This window comes from Acipenser ruthenus, chromosome 17 (assembly GCF_902713425.1).
Source record: "Acipenser ruthenus chromosome 17, fAciRut3.2 maternal haplotype, whole genome shotgun sequence".
Taxonomy (NCBI): domain Eukaryota; kingdom Metazoa; phylum Chordata; class Actinopteri; order Acipenseriformes; family Acipenseridae; genus Acipenser; species Acipenser ruthenus.
In genome coordinates, this window is record NC_081205.1 from 19,329,674 (window position 1) to 19,346,537 (window position 16,864).

Here is a 16,864-nt window from a genome sequence, read left to right on the forward strand (position 1 = left end):
AGGACAAACAATTGAATATAAGTTGTAGTTTTATTCAGGAACGTCATATAAAGCATCTACAAAACCGACACATTGTAAATAAAAGGACATTTGAACAGAAATGTGTTTATATAGACATATTACATAAAGCACAACCTCAAAAAACAGTAAAAAATGAAATAAATATTTGAAAAAAAAGGTGTATATACAGGTATATCATATACACACAAAACTGTACAACTGAAATTATGTAAATAAGTATAAAAAAATGTAAAATAAATGTTTTATATTGCCTACATAGCAAAGTGCAGATATGCAACCAAAGGTTTTCGTTTATACACAGACATACTATAATCGAAATTACATGAATAAATAAATAAACATTTGAACAGAATGGGTTTCATTTACAATCATTTACAAAGTCTAAGTGCTGGCACAAATCTTGTCTTTGCGCATTTGGCACAGCTATCAACAGTAACCCAGGCTTCTGGCACCAAATGCTCCACAGGCATATACTAGTGCAGTTAAAGCTTCTGATTCATCCAAAGGGCATTGACCAGGGATCACCTTGGTGTCACTGTTGCAAGATTCATGCATCAGAGCCAGATTGTCATTGTCCAACTCTTCTGCATCAGAATCGTTGTTTGGTCAAATTTGCAGTAATTCCAAACACTGCTTTGCTGTCCTGTGTCTTCAGCAATCCATTTGCAAAGTGTATTGGGGGTACAATGAATTTCTTAGAAAAACAAGTGACTTATAGTAACCAGTGCAGACAGACAGCCTGGCGACATGAGCCTTCAAGGCTGAGTTGATGGGCTACCAAGAGGCTCATTGAAACAATAGAAATGTCAACAGACCGCTGACTTGAGGAATGCAGACTGATATAATCAAACTTCAATACATGGTGACAAGTCCCGACTGATAAATAGAAATAATACTGCAACATTTCATTGTTATAATGATGGTATTTTTTCTCCCTATCTTAAACACATGCACCGGAATTTAAATTTCAATTCCAAAAACGGTTGTTCAGGGCATCAGCTACCCTGGCTGAATAAGACACACAAAAAATCAGGCCAGGATTGAGCACAAAAAAAACAAAAAACAAGTACACAATGATCCAGCTGCCTGCCGCAGAAGGGGCATTTTAACACACGCTCTACACAGTTCACGATGCAGAACAACACAGCTTCTTGTAGTCTGCCTAGTGATTGGTATTAATACATGGTTTAATATGCATTGTAACAGTTTACCGTAGTCCCTTGGTGAGGATGGGGTTATGTGTTGCATCTCTGTGTTTGCGGTGAGCAGAGAGAGGGATGTGTTTAACAGCAGCTGTGTTGTGTGTTCCAGGCGCCCCCAGGCTCAAGGGTTTTGTGGCAGCTAGGAAGGGGGAGCGAGAGGATATGCAGGACGCACACGTTCTCCTAAACGACTTTTCTGCTGAGGTCTCTCCACTGCCAGCCAGGGTGTAAGTATTCATTGCTTACTTTGAGTTACATGAAGACTTCTTGTTGTAATTCTGTAGTATCAGAGCTGGAGGTTAACAGCCTCTATAGACCTACTACTGATGCATGAATTCTACAGAGCGGTCATCAAGTTCTTCTGTGTTGCTGCTAGGGGGTAACAATTCATATCGTATTATTATTGAGCTACGTATCGTTTGTATTGTGATACGAGGCCAGAAGCACAATGTAGTTCATTGTAGTTCACCGAATGGTTCTTAAATAAAGAATGAAGTGTGTTTTTATAGTTGGTATGTATACATACTCTCCCTATCTTTTTTTATTTTTGTATTTTAACAAAGTTGTCCACTATTAAATGATCATTTGATCTTATTATGCATCATACACGCTATGTATCATCCTGATATTAGTGTATTGTTTTGCCTTCCACCAAAAATGTGAAAATGCTTCATGATGGAAGCCCTCACAGTGTTTTGTTCCAATTTAAGGCAATAATATTTTTGGTATAGTATCCTCTATGGCAGGTGGTGGTAGTCCTAAATGTAACAAAGATCTTGTGCTTCAGCCACTACAGATTAGCACTGATGAATGTACTTTTTTTCACTAGCTCTCGTCTCTCCTACTTTGCTGTTTTTGACGGTCACGGTGGCGCCCGGGCATCTAGATTCGCAGCGCAGAATCTCCACCTCAACCTCGCCCGCAAGTTTCCCAAAGGTATGTCAGCACAACGTCACACACCACGATGTTCAAATGGTTTTCAAAATGTGTTCCTTGTTCAGCAAGAGAAAAGGCACGAGAAAAGTCCTCCCTGCCACTAACCGTCACCTTTTGTGCATCTTCACATGCTGTACAAACGTATCAATAGTAATACCGCAGGCTGCCCAGCCTAGGAGCCTACAGTAATTTGTTGGCTGGTGATCTGGGTTTCAGATGGCTTGTAATAAAGCAGACTGATGCAACTGAGGCGCTCCTTTTTTTTTTTTTTTTTTTTTTTTTTTGTACAGGTGATGTGAGCAACTTGGAGAAAATGGTGAAAAAGTCTCTCCTGGACTCCTTCAAACAAACTGATGATGATTTTCTGAAACACGCATCAAGCCAGTAAGTTATCCTCTCCGATCCCCTTTAGATCCAGCTTCAGGCTACTATAGAGCAGCCACTGCAAGGTGTGCACTGTAATCAGAATGGACAACGCATCAACTGGAGCACGGTTTGAGCCTTCTGTGAATAGTGCAGTCTGTTTGTTTTCTTTATGTCAGTTGTGTATTAGTGTTTTGAAGAACATGATGTAGAGGTTACTGCCTGTAATCATTGTGTTCTATCAGTTTTATGCCACAAATGATTTCGAGTGACCAAAAATTCCTGTCAAGTGAAGAGAGAATGCATAATGGTTCTAAGTGGGTAATGCAAAGATAATTGACAAGTGAGGGGGGGCATGAACACAGAGGGGCCCGAGTTGTTTCTTTTCTCACAAATGTATTTATTTTGAGTTCACCATTTACTTAAGATGATAGGTTTCATTAACTAGTTTATTTTTGTTTTAAGGATTCAAAATGTACTTTGCTGTCAGGAGCTCTCAAATCAAAGCATGGTGAAGCCACTATTGTGACATTGCTGCTACAAGCAGGCCATTGAAATACAGAAATAACGAACCTCTCAATTCCAGGCAGTACGCTGTTTCTACCAATGGATTTGAATTCAGTTTTCTTAATGTGGTGTTCCTCTGCATTGTTTAGTACAGTCTTTTTCAAACCAAGCAGTAGACATGTTGACACAGTACAGTCAGTGTCAGTAACAAAGGTGTGATTTAAATCGAAGCAGTAAACTACAGACTAAAGCTCTGGCTATTTGGCTTGAGTGTGACAACAAACCATCTTGTTTTTTTTTATGCTGCGGATTTATAGAAAATACTTTCTTGGATAAGAGTTCCCTTCTGCTTTGGGTGCAGACAAGATTAAATGTGCAACACATCTTCTTTCCCCCCAGGAAACCTGCATGGAAGGACGGTTCCACGGCGACCTGTGTGCTGGTGGTGGATGATGTGCTGTTTATCGCCAACCTGGGAGACAGCAGGGTAGGTTCAGATCAAGGATGAGGATGTAAGGTATCCCTTACAAAGTTAAGCATCTTTTTAAAACCTGAATACGGGGAGGCTATGGTCAGCAGTGTTTTGTAGCATTAGGATTTGTTTGTACATAATAAATAGGATATGGTATTTCTCTGTATCGCGGAGAGATGTACTGAAGTAAATTAAATAAAGGAAACATGATACTTTCTAAAATACCATCAAAGTATAGTCTGTCTTATTATCACTTCCTTTGACTTCCACCAGAGGGATCTGTTTCACTGATTTGAGGAAGGTAGTTTCTCCCATTCTTGTGAAAGCAAAGCATCAGGGATGGTCCTTCCTGCTCGGAGTAATTTACTGCTCTAAATAACTCTGCAGCAACAGATCATGTTCATGTCTTAATATGTAGATTTATTTACTGTTCAGAATTACCTCAGGCGGGCAGGCAGGAAGTCTCACAGTTGCTGTGTTGCGTGCTAACCTGCACAGATATTTAAATACAGTATCTACCACTTGCACTGTACAGGGTTATTTCAGGCAGCCGTTTATATCAGGCAAATAGCATTTGCCGTTTGCCATTCCCATTGATTTGAATAACAAAGGCATCGTTTATAACATGTTAAGCACACCATATATTTCGGGCAAACAGCTGTTTGGATCTGTTTGGATCAACGCACTGCTTTATACTGTAGTAATCGCTCTTACTAATCCGCAAATCAACTGTTTTCACCTCGTTACCTTGCCATTCACATAGATTTCAATACAAAAGGCAGCAGTTTACTGTAGTAAAATCTTGACAGATCGATCAATCAGCTGTTTGCACTTTGTTACTGAGCAATTACTCCTGTACTGTGCCATGGCTATTTAATCCCTGTCGGGTTTACAGTTTGAAAAAACAGCACTGACTGCAACAGCAAGACACCGATGATGTAAGCGTGCATGCTGCGCTTGTAACGCTGCGGCTTGCTGTGGAGCAGCATCCGGATACAGAGCTGAATTGGGATTTTTTAGAAAACGCTGAGAGTTTGCCGTTAATATTTTCAAAAAATGATTGTCCAGATGCGTATAACAGAGTTCTTCGCTGGAAACAATTTGCAGTAATGTAGCCTACCTGTACTGTGCATTTCTGCACTTGCATACACGCTTGTTTGTTTTGTTTACTGTACTGGTGATTGGGGGACATTTTGAATGTCAGGTTATTGTGTGGGAGTTTATACCGTCCATCGCTTACTGCGGGTGAATCACGTTAACACAAACGCACCCGTTCTAAGCAGTGGCGACTGTACATAAAGTGATCTAAATGATAAATAAGAAAAAAATAATGAATTGAGGGTCCATGAGCCAGTGAAAGTGTTTGATTGTTTGCAGGCAGTGCTGTGTCGGGCCGCTGGGGAGGACAGTAAGAAGATGAGCGCTCTGGCCCTGAGCAAGGAGCACAACCCCACTCAGTATGAGGAGAGGATGAGGATACAGAGGGCAGGGGGCACTGTCAGGTAACCCATCTGCTGGAGGTGCAAGTGTTCAGCTTGTAGATCTGTATGTTTTGTATCAGTTACAGGAAGGAAAAAAATGGGCTGCCCAAGTAACCGGATCTATGGCCATAGCACAGCATTATATGTTATGTCTTCCTACTGGCAAACGTTCCCAACTAGAAGTGGAAAAAAGTAATTCCCTATTTGATGTGTGACTAAAAAGAAATATCAAAGTAATATGTTGAAAAACAAAGTGTGTTGCGATGTGGATAACATGGGATGCAAAGGTAAAGTAATGTGTTTCTTGTAAACACTGCAGAATGTTCTATAACTCTAACATTATTCAACATAAGTTATTGATAATACCGGATTCTGGGGATGAATGGGGGTGTCTGTCTGTGCATCCATCCACCTGTGTGTTGCACTTTTTCATATCTGAATAATCGCTTATCAAATTGTCAAGAGTTTGTTGTTCTTATTCTACACTATTCTGTACATGCTGTTGATATGCTGTATGTCACGCACATCAGCTTTTGAATCATACCGATGGCTCTAATTTTGAATTTACAGCAGTGGCTGTGTTACTGTTTTAATTCTTCAGACTATGGCTTGATCCTAGCTTACATTTTAACATACTAAAATACCTTCAAAAATCTGCAGTACTCTCTGTAACAAAACAACTGCACGTCTATGCAAGTTAGCAAATGGGTGGTCTCACAGTTACGGTCTGTTGCATACTTGGGGTTATGCAGATGTGTGTTACTGCTACTTAGTGGCACCTGAAAAAAAAACTTTATGTAAGATTTGTCTTTACATTGTCATTAATCAGGCTAAATGTCTCATATTCAAAGAGATTCAGCAGCTTGCCTATACTCACGCACCAATACCCCTTGTACCTTAAAATCCTTGATTTGCTGTAACCTGATTCGAGTAGGCCTCTAAAGTTGGGTAGATAGGGTTTGAAGCAAAGAAAGGATTTGATTTATGTTTTGCTATATTCAAAGAAATTTTGCTGCAGTAAAGATTTTTTCGGTTGCAGCTTTATGTATGGAAAACCGATTTAAAAAAAACAAAAAACGTCATTCGGATTAGGCCAAGGTTGCTTCCAACGTTTAAACACATAAAGTGCACAATGAAAAAAGGATTTGTGACTATTCTTCTATTTTAAATGTTTCCTGTTTTGCATTTTGATAATGGACACATAGCTAACCAAGTGAAAGTTTTACCTAATGTGTATGACTTCATAGACCTCACATATGGTAACTGTCTGCTTTTCCTACTATATATCTTGTGTCGTTTCAGCATCTCTGCTTTCCTTTATGTGACCATTTGAAATGGAATGCAGGGGCGTGTTGGAAGTGCAGCATTGTAATATCTAAAAGAAATAACACAATGTTGTTCATTTAATACTTCCATTAAAATACAAACATTTACAGCAATGTGTGCATGATTTATAGAGCAAAGTGTGAGACTTACAAAGTAATAGCAATACATATTGTGTATGATTTACTGGAATTATTTAGTTCCAGAATACTGTTTGCATTGTCATGCGTATTTGAGCTCTTTGTTAAGGGGGCTATTTAATTATTTTTGGTTTTGTTTTAGTACCACATTACTGTGTCTACCTTCCTTATACTTGAATAGCTCGTATCTCTGGGACTATTTGTTCCACACAGTCTAGACATTGCAGGTAAAACGTACACCTTTAGGGAAGTTTGTTGGATGTTCTTTACCTGTATTACTAAGTGACTGCTTGGCAGGCTTTCTAGGGTTTGCTTGTGGTAATGAAATCCCTTCAGTGGTAATTGGATTAGTTTAAAGCTGCAGTAAGTAATTACACTTAATATAAAGGTAACCGGATTGGATAAAAATAAATATCCCACTGTAGCCTATTTGATTTTTTGAATAGATTTACTTCAATTGCTGTAATCTATTAGCAATAAACTTGTCTTGGAATGTCTTCACTTACCAATGAGTGCATTACAAGCGGATGCTTCAAGATAGTGCACAAGGAGGTGCTGGCAGTAAAATGGACTTTGTAGTATTTGAACAGTCGATTTATAAACCTCTCCTAATTTGCAAAGTCCAATACTTTGCAAATTCGGAGATGTTTATTTGGGTGGGAGAAGATCAAGTGCAGTCAAGCATCGGTGGTTTAATAAACAGCTTGCATAAACTTAGTTAGCTTTATCACATGCAACTTGCCCTTACTGACATTTGCATCAACTGCTTTTTTCTGCTCATATATTTGTTCTGGCCCAAAAATGTGCTGCCACCTTTTCAAGCAGGATAGATGGTCTATCGGTAGCTGCTCGCCGCTTGTAAAACACTTTACTATGTTGCTCTGTGTGAAAGACACTTTCCTCATTTTGATCAGAGCAACACAGTTAACTGAGAAGACAGCAAGTCAGAAGGAAGGTACATCCAAAACGGCCGTTATGCATGTAATGGCATGTGAATGCTACCTGTGTATTTAGGAGTTTCCTAGGTAATGATTCGTGTGACTGTGCAGTTCTCGAACTGCGCAGGGGCACTCCCAGAGTGCTCTGCTGTGGTGGGTGGGCAGGCGCGACTGCACTGCCTGGAGGTGGGGGTTCCTTGGGTGGTCCCCATTTCCAGGGAGGAGGAGGAGGAGGAGGAGGGGTAACTAATTTGAAGGCTGTATGAAGGCCCACCAGTGAAGTAATCCAGCTCTGCAGGGGGATGAATCCACCTCGTCCCATAAACTGTGTCATTATTTTGTTGAGACACTTGCAAGGTCCCCAGCTGTTCCTTTCTGCAGTGTCTCCCTGTAGTGCAGCAAATCTTTTTTTAATATGTTAAACATCAGTAAAACATTAGTTTTATAGACTTAAGTTGATAAACGTTTTAGTCAGACAGTGATTACCACATTGCGCTTGCTTTGGTAACCCATAGGGAAATTATTTTACAATGCTGTGATGTGCAGGCATGTGATTGTGAGACAGCAAGGGACGTTCTTATCTTTAGGAAACTGTGCCACCAGCAAGGCTTTGGGATCAGTTATTATCCTATAGATCTTGTGCTGTATAACTAGAGGCTGTGGGCCAAAGAACAATTTCAGAGAGGAATTAATGCTATAAAACTAGATGAACAATATTTTAACTTATCCTTCCTGCAAATAACCTTAGCATCCAACTTTTAATTAAAATTTTGAATGTATTAATGGATCGCTCCAGCCTTAAATGTAAGACAGGATATTATTTCCCTTACCCATAAACCTATCCATAATCCATAACCATAAACCTGTCAATGTGTAACTCCTTACGCATTATATATGTTGATTTCGAAAAATAAGCTTGTTGAAGAAACAAAATGTATAGTAAATGAAGATGGGTCTTCATTGCACTCTGCATACTTGTAGAGATTGAGGTGAACTAGGGAATGAACTTCAATTCATATTTTTAAGCCACTAGAAGGTCAAACATTCAAATGAATCCCAAAACGGCAAGTCTGAATGAAATAAAACCAAACAAATGAGGAAGTCCAGCATGACCGAGCTTTGCAGGAATTAGTGCCTCCTGGAGGCTTGGGTTCAAATCCCAAAGAAATGGAACTGACCAAAAAACCCTTTCCATGTACAAAAACAGCCAGGTTAGAAGCGTCTCTATCCTGCGGCAAGTAGACCAACTTTCAAACCAAGATAGTGTAAACAATTAGATAAAATGATTTATTTATTTATTTATTTGTTTCCATGGTTTGGAATTGTTTTTGGTTTAGCTCTGATTTTTTGCAATGCTTTAACTTTCAAATTATATGGGCAACAGCGTGGAGTAGTGGTTAGGGCTCTGGACTCTTGACCGGAGGGTCATGGGTTCAATCCCAGGTGGGAGACACAGCTGCTGTACCCTTGAGCAAGGTACTTTACCTAGATTGCTCCAGTAAAAACCCAACTGTATAAATGGGTAATTGTATGTAAAAAATAATGTGTAAGAAATAAATAATAATAATAATAATAATGATGCATTCTTGGCAGGCAGTGGATGTCAGATCTTTCTTCTAAATCTTTCTCATTAATTTCTCATTTCTAAAGCATCCTGACAATTAAATACTGGAGTTGTATTCGGTACACAACTGTATTCTATGATTCTGTAGGTCGAATACCATTACAGCCATTTACTGTAACCTCCATGTCTCAAGCCTTATATCTGTCCATACCCCATACTAATTGTCCATTCTGTCAGAGGTGCCATTCTCCTTCCATTAAGCTCTTGGGTATATTTTTTTTTTGCTCACAAAAGACTCTTTTCTAATGAATGTAACTTCAGGTTCATATTCATAGCTCCTCTTGAAACATTTCAATAGCTGCATTTTTAAACATTAACCCTGAGTTACAGCTGCTGTAGGTAAAGCAGGACAAGACTTCACTCCCAAATGTGATGAAAATCCTGTGGTTAGCAAAGGTGATGAAGGCTGTGCATAATTCTGTGTTACAAGAACATTTTTTATCCTGAAATAGTTTCCTGCCAAGATCACATCGTCTCTGTTGGGTGTCGCCTTGCCAGGAAAACAGTTGAAAACACAGTTGTCTCACTTAGTCTTTGGGTGGGGCATCTGAGAGAGAGAGATAGCAAGCAAATAGACAATGAAGCCTGATGTAGTACATTTTAAATACATTTAGTCTACTATAAAACTAGTTTGATTTTAACGGGGCACAAATGCAATAATGATTAAGAAATGTGTTTCTGCATACAGAGCTGTACGTTAAATAGCCTCAGAGTGTGGTGGGGCCGTGCTGTCTTACCTGTGACTCGCAGGCTGTGCCTAGTCTAGTCAAATCTCTCCTGGTGCAAATTCAGTGAACACCATGATTGTGAACCACTGCATCTTCAGCTCAGAAAAACTGTGCTGGAGGTGGATGAAGGTAAGTAGTGAAATGTGGAGAGATGGGCTCTGGGGTTGCAATAACAATATGATGGTCTGCTATACGGATATATCTCTTGAAGTGTGACACCCTGCAGTGTTACAAGAAACACATTACCTTTGCTGTGTCCCGTGTTGCCGTATCGCATAGTTATATATTTTTTTAAACACATTGCAGACTCTCTTGTAATTTTTAAATCAACTAGGGAATTCATTTCTCAAGATTTTTTCTGGAGCGTTCACCAGAAAAAAACAAAATCTCTGTATAAGTGTATCTAGATCTCTCCTGCAACACCGCTAATTTTCAGTTCCCGAAATACGCCAGCATTTCTATCTAGCATTGTTGCAGAAGGGAGTACGATCTGGATACACTGCGGTGTTTAGAAGAGCAAATCTTTCCCAGGGTTCGTACACCGTTTTGAAAGTCTGGAAAAAGTGTGGGATTTTGAGAACCCCTTTTCCAGGTGTTGAAAAAGTATGGAAAATATACCATTTGGCTAAAGGGTTTGGAAAAAGTATGGAAATTGATCATTTGTTATCAAGAGCAATTTTAAAAGCAGCAGAGTAAGACAAATATCTCTGTATTGTGACGTCAATACAGCGGGTCTATTGTAGAAACGGGGGACTGTGTTTTAAAGCATCTGTTGGATATTACTATATAGTGTCAGTTGTATAACGGAATGTGGTTATGAAAAACAGGTTATTTTTGACATGGCTTATATTGTTTTAGTGAACAATAATGCATGAAATAACATGTGATGTGTGTTTCTCTTTGTAAACATGTGATTTAGTAAGTGGTTGTACTTTAATACAAATTAAAGTTAATATGCGCCAAAAAGGGAAGCTTCTTCAGATTTCCTTTTGCTCATCCTGATCTCCAAAAGAAGTGGCAAGGCTTCTCAAAATGTCATTTGTAGACCCAGTGATTTTCCATTTCAACATTTACTGTTTTCTGTTTCATAAAACAGTAATTTCCGTTTCTATCTATTTATTTATTTATTTATTTATTTATTTATTTATTTATGGAACTTTTACTTTTAAGCTACGTTGTTCAATACATTATTTATTGTTGTTTGTGTTTATTTTAATCAAGCAACAGTTACAGAAGAAAAAATACTAGAAGCACAAGAGTAATAAAAATTTACTTACTGTAGAAATTTTGCTGACCCATGATGATGCGTGACTCAAGTATGCCTGCTAATGGAGTATTTAAAACAACTTGTCAAGAATCATACAACGTAGTCTGGAATTTTGTTAAATAGGTCTGGAAAAGTTCTGGAAATATATTCTTTCAAAGGCGTATGAACCTTGTCTCCTGGGGAACATTCTGTAATACAAGTTGAATAAAGTAGTTGAAGTACCTAGATGTGTGTAACAAATATCAGAACAGTCGGGATTATATTGAAAAATATATTGCTGCGATGCAGACAGCACGGGATACAGCGAAGGTGAAATCATGGGTTTCCTGTAAGCGCTGCAGGGGGTTCTGTAACACTTCAAAGGCTTCTTTACCCAACACTTTAAAACAGACCACGAGATCTCTACAGTCCCCATAGAGAATACCATTAATCTGTCCATATGACAGTGTGATGGGAAGAGAAAGCAGTAAAGGGAGTGGGAAAAGAGCACACCTGAATCTGCCAAAACCCTTCAAGGTCTTGGATATAAACCTACTTTTTATTTTGAAAAGAAAAGCAGTTTATGTTCAGCTGAAGGGGTGCCAGGGAGAGCAATTAACAGCAAACACGCTGGAAAATAATAGCTGTCAGTGATAGAATGTATTATTTTTTTATGGACTTTTTCCAAGTTTTCTAATGGAGGATGCTTGAGAACAGTAGTAGATGTCTCCTGGGGCACTGACACCCGCACATTGCTGTACTGCCAAGATTTCTAGAGGGGTGGGTGGTGGAAAGGTAGTTATCTTCCTGATCAGCTTTAACCCTTCTGGTACCCTGCTCGGTGAGGCCACACACTGTGGGCTCCATTTTTAAAGAGTTAGTTTGACACAAAACCAAACAGGATTTATTTTGACTGCATTCATAATTGGGGAATTGAATGTTAATACATGTGAAGCCTCGTAGACAGAGGATTCATATTGGTGGGACTGAACCAGAACCGGCACACTAAAGCCTTTCACACTGTCATGCTCTACCAGGGTCAGAACCTACCCGGGTCAGGACCTGGCGACGTGCGAGTCAGCTACACGATTTCACACTGCTTTTGGTAAAGCAAGGTTGACCTGGGTGACAGACGCAAGTGCCCAATGCGGAATATCAATGCCCCGGAAGCAGCTTGTTACTGACACTTCCATCCAAGCTTCTCTGGATTGAACAGTCGGCCCAAATGTTGATTAGAACAAATGTTTCTTCATCCCTACTGCAGTCTGGCTCATGCTGTGTCTCAATTAACAAACATAGCCAGAGTAGGAGTGCCAGTGTGAAAGGGGATTAAGAAAAATATCTTACCATTGTAATCAACTCATCACTGTCTGTCAGCTACCAGACAGGGTGGAGAGGCAATTAAAAAGGCAAATCGAATGCTTATTATTAGGTCAGGGGAAGTTATGAGGAGGTTGTATAATGCATTGGAGCACTGCTTCCAATTCTGGTCTACGCTTTACAGAAAGGACATTGTGGCTTTCCAGCAAAGATGAGCCGTACTGACGAAGAGAATGGGGTAATAAAGACACGGTGAGGGAACTGTACCATTCAGGCCAAACCAGAGAAGGGTTAAGGGTGACGAGCTCAGTACACTTGGAAACTGAGCGGAGACAAACTTAGGAGAGATGGTAGGGGAGACTTTTTATACAGTGGTCAATGGATGGAATGGGCTACCTAGCCATGTTTTTTAGATACAGTCATTGGGATCCTTGAGCTCTCTGATATCTGGGACCAATCAGCTGCAAGGAACCAGGTGAGCTTGATTGGACCAATGGCCTCCTCTTGGTTCTAACTGCTTATGTTAAAGCATTGATATATACATAGTATTGAATAAAGACCCACTCCTAAGCTATGCTGTATAAAAAGCAAAAGTTTGCATCCACATGAAAAATACTTGTTTTCCAGCTCAAAGTTTGGAATGTGCATATGTCTTGTAAAAAGAATATGATAGTCATATTCAGCAGACCACAATGTGATTATTTTGACGTTTCACTTACAAGATCGCTTATGTCATTATGTACTGTATTGTTGCATCCTCTGCTCTTTAGATTTTGGAAAATGCAAATACTGGAAGCTGTTTTTTGTAATTATTATTTTCGTTACAAACTTTAAATTGCGTCTGTTTTAGTAACCCCAGCTCGGTGTACCTCCTGAAGAGATTGTGAACATGCAATAAAAATGTCACTCTCCTATGCAGGAGGGATTGGAATATGTGGAAACACGTTGGGATCAGTCGATTTCAGTAAATGCTTCATCCTTGTTTGTCTGTATCAGTGGATAGCTGGAGCATCTAGAGTGCTTTAGGCTGTCAGTTTAAATGCAGTGTGTACATAAAAATGTATCATTGTTTTATTTAGAGCTGTTTATTTAATGAGGAGGAGAGTTTCTGCTGTTGGCACTTTAATTCAGGGATGTCTACACTCACTGCTCTCCAGGACTATCACCCTGAACCTTAATAATAAACAAGAAAACACTCCATTCAGCTCTCCAGCACTGCCACCCTGCATCCTAATAATAAACACTCCATTCAGCTCTCCAGCACTGCCACCCTGCACCTTAATGATAAACAAGAAAACACTCCATTCAGCTCTCCAGCACTGCCACCCTGCATCTTAATGATAAACACTCCATTCAGCTCTCCAGCAGTACCACCCTGCACCTTAATGATAAACACTCCATTCAGCTCTCCAGCAGTACCACCCTGCACCTTAATAATAAACACTCCATTCAGCTCTCCAGCACTGCCACCCTGCACCTTAATGATAAACAAGAAAACACTCCATTCAGCTCTCCAGCACTGCCACCCTGCATCTTAATGATAAACACTCCATTCAGCTCTCCAGCAGTACCACCCTGCACCTTAATAATAAACACTCCATTCAGCTCTCCAGCACTGCCACCCTGCACCTTAATGATAAACACTCCATTCAGCTCTCCAGCAGTACCACCCTGCACCTTAATGATAAACACTCCATTCAGCTCTCCAGCACTGCCACCCTGCACCTTAATGATAAACACTCCATTCAGCTCTCCAGCAGTACCACCCTGCACCTTAGTAATAAACACTCCAATCTCAGCTCTCCAGCACTACCACCCTGCATCTTAATATTATTATTTGTTTATTTAGCAGACGCCTTTATCCAAGGCGACTTACAGAGACTAGAGTGTGTGAACTATGCATCAGCTGCAGAGTCACTTACAACTACGTCTCACCTGAAAGATGGAGTACAAGGAGGTTAAGTGACTTGCTCAGGGTCACACAATGAGTCAGTGGCTGAGGTGGGATTTGAACCAGGGACCACCTGGTTACAATCCCTTTTCTTTAACCACTGGACCACACAGCTTCCGTTTTAATGATAAACACTCCATTCTCAGCTCTCCATCAGAAATCACAGCAAAGGCATACTGCTGTCTTCTTGGCACACTTACATTCCTTGCACATCAATCTGGAGTGGGTTGGGAGCCTAGACCCCATTATTATATCTCTGCGGCAATGGGAATTGGCTAACAAAGTAATTCCATCACCTGTTTTGCACATCCTTTAGCTACATGGGTCTCAAATAGGCATTTTTTAAAGAAACACATTCTGTAGTAAACATGTAGCTTCATTTTAACACATGATATCTGGTACTACTATAGCTTAAAGTAATCCTTGTTTGCAAGCAATGCCGGCCTGCAAGCCTGTTACTGATTTCACCTTATCAGGGTAAAACATATTCCTAGCTGAAAGCATATCAGTCAACAGGACTGATTAGTTATTGACAGGAAACAAACCAGTGAAGGGGTAGGGACAATTTCTCCTTTCACCTTTGCTAAAATATGTTTTGTTCAAAACTGCAGATCTGAGATCTATATAATGAATTGATGTGCATGGCGGTGAAAATGTATAGAGCCAGTAGGGGCCGCTGTAGTACAGTGAGGTCACTAAGTCTGCTGATTTTGCATCCCTAACCCACAGGAGCACCAAAGCCAATGCTATGTTCCCTGTGGAATATATGTTTTACCTTGTATACTGGCCTTCCTGTTATCAAAGATCCATCTCTAAGCTGAACAGTGTGCTGTGATGGTTTTCTGGGTCTCACTGGCATGCAATATCTATCCTTATTTCTGCTGAATAATCGCTCAAATCTCTTCCCATTCATGTGGGGTTTTTAATATAAAAACGATAAATGCTGTTTTTTTTTTTAAATTCAGATTTTCTTGTACTGAGATCTGAATCTGACCACAACAAGAAAATCCCGGGGCTCAATGGAGTTATCTGCGATTGGAACAAATGGGTCTGGATCGGCGCCTGCCTTTGATGATCAGAGCGTTTTTGTATTCCTCCCTGCAGCAGACAGGGTGGCGGGAGCAGGGGGGACAGATAGCGGATCTACCTAAATGAACAGAGTGCCTGTCCCTTTCCCATCCGTGCTCACACTCACTCTCTCTCTCTCTCTCTCAAACAGAAACATGTTGTAACTTTTAGTCAGATCTCAATCTCCCTACCTGGCATAGCAAAGAGCTAATGCATCATTACTCCAACCTGCTTTCTTTTTACTGTCTGTTCAACTTGAACATAAGAAAATGTATGAACGAGAAGAGGCCATTTGGCCTATCTATGCTTGTCTGGTCTTTAGTAGCTGATTGATCTCAAAACATTGTCACGTTGGGTCTTAAAGGATCCAAGTGACTCAGTATCAACAACATGACTAGGTATCCCATTCCATACCCTTGCGACTCTGTGTGTGAAGAAGTGTCTCCTTCCCTCTGTCCTTTCTCCACTTAACTACCAACTGTACCCTCTGGTCCTGATTTCTGTGCTGCACGTAAAGTATTTGTTTGGGTTAACTTTGTCAACTCTTTTTAAGATTTGAAAGACTTAATTCATTGAAGTCTCTCTAATTTGTTCTAGTTCTTTTAACCCTGGGATTAGTCTTGTTGCTCTTTGTTGGTCTCTATCGAGGGCCACAATGTCCTTTTGGTGCTGTGGTGACCAGAATGGGACACAGTACTCTTAAGTGTGGTCTCAATAGTGCATTGTATAACCTCATCATAACCAACTTGGATATGTACTCTACACTTTTGGCTGTATACCCAGGCATTCAGTTTCTTTTTTTGATTGCTTCAACATTAAACAGTCTAGTAGCACACCAAGGTCTTTCTCGGTTAACCCAGGGGGATCTAGTACCTGTTAAAGGTAAGAGACTGTACAGTAGTGGGGTCTGTCTTTCCCACATAACAGGCACAACAGGGATGAATATCAAAACAGGTACAAAACAATTCACAATATTATGCCTGTAAAGGTGTGGGACTGACGACACCGAAGCCCTCTGTCTTGTCTTTCAGTCTGTCTGTGATCTGATTAGGTTAAACATAGGGCAAGTGTGACATGGGTTGCCACAGTGGCAAGCAACTGTCCCTCCTGTAGAAGAAAATAATATGAATTTAGAAGCCCAGGGTGGGAATGCTCATTCTTAATGCACCACTGTTTATCCTTGAGTTAGCATTACCCAGAGTGGAACCCCAAATGCAGGCTCTTTTGTTCAGCTACTTTTGTATCGCCCTGCTATCCCGATGATGCAGTGACAGCACTCCTACAAGGCAGGGTGTCCTCCTCCTCCTCCCCATGGTGTTGCTTTGCTCACAACCCCCATGGACTGGTCCGGTCACTCCTGCTCTACCCTGTTTGCGGTCACTTCAGACAGATAGTGTTTCTGCAGAGGTGGCCCCAGCTGACCACAGATATGTCTGCACTCCATTAGGGCTTCAAACTGACATGCCGAATGTCAAACAACGAGTACGCTAACAGAGACTTCGTTCTGCTGAGCTGTGGAAATAATTAGAGAGGAGACAGCGAGC

General features: G+C 40.4%; 1 protein-coding gene across 1 annotated transcript in view; it reads left to right on the forward strand.

The window, feature by feature from the left end:
* The window catches only part of ilkap (integrin-linked kinase-associated serine/threonine phosphatase), a 30,180-nt gene that overhangs the window by 5,997 nt on the left and 7,319 nt on the right, over window positions 1–16,864 (forward strand). The window contains exons 5-9 of the mRNA XM_034039768.3: window positions 1,333–1,450; window positions 2,053–2,159; window positions 2,450–2,543; window positions 3,429–3,516; window positions 4,879–5,003. Of these exons, the coding sequence (XP_033895659.1) occupies window positions 1,333–1,450; window positions 2,053–2,159; window positions 2,450–2,543; window positions 3,429–3,516; window positions 4,879–5,003 (532 nt within the window). The remainder of the gene's footprint in view (window positions 1–1,332; window positions 1,451–2,052; window positions 2,160–2,449; window positions 2,544–3,428; window positions 3,517–4,878; window positions 5,004–16,864) is intronic.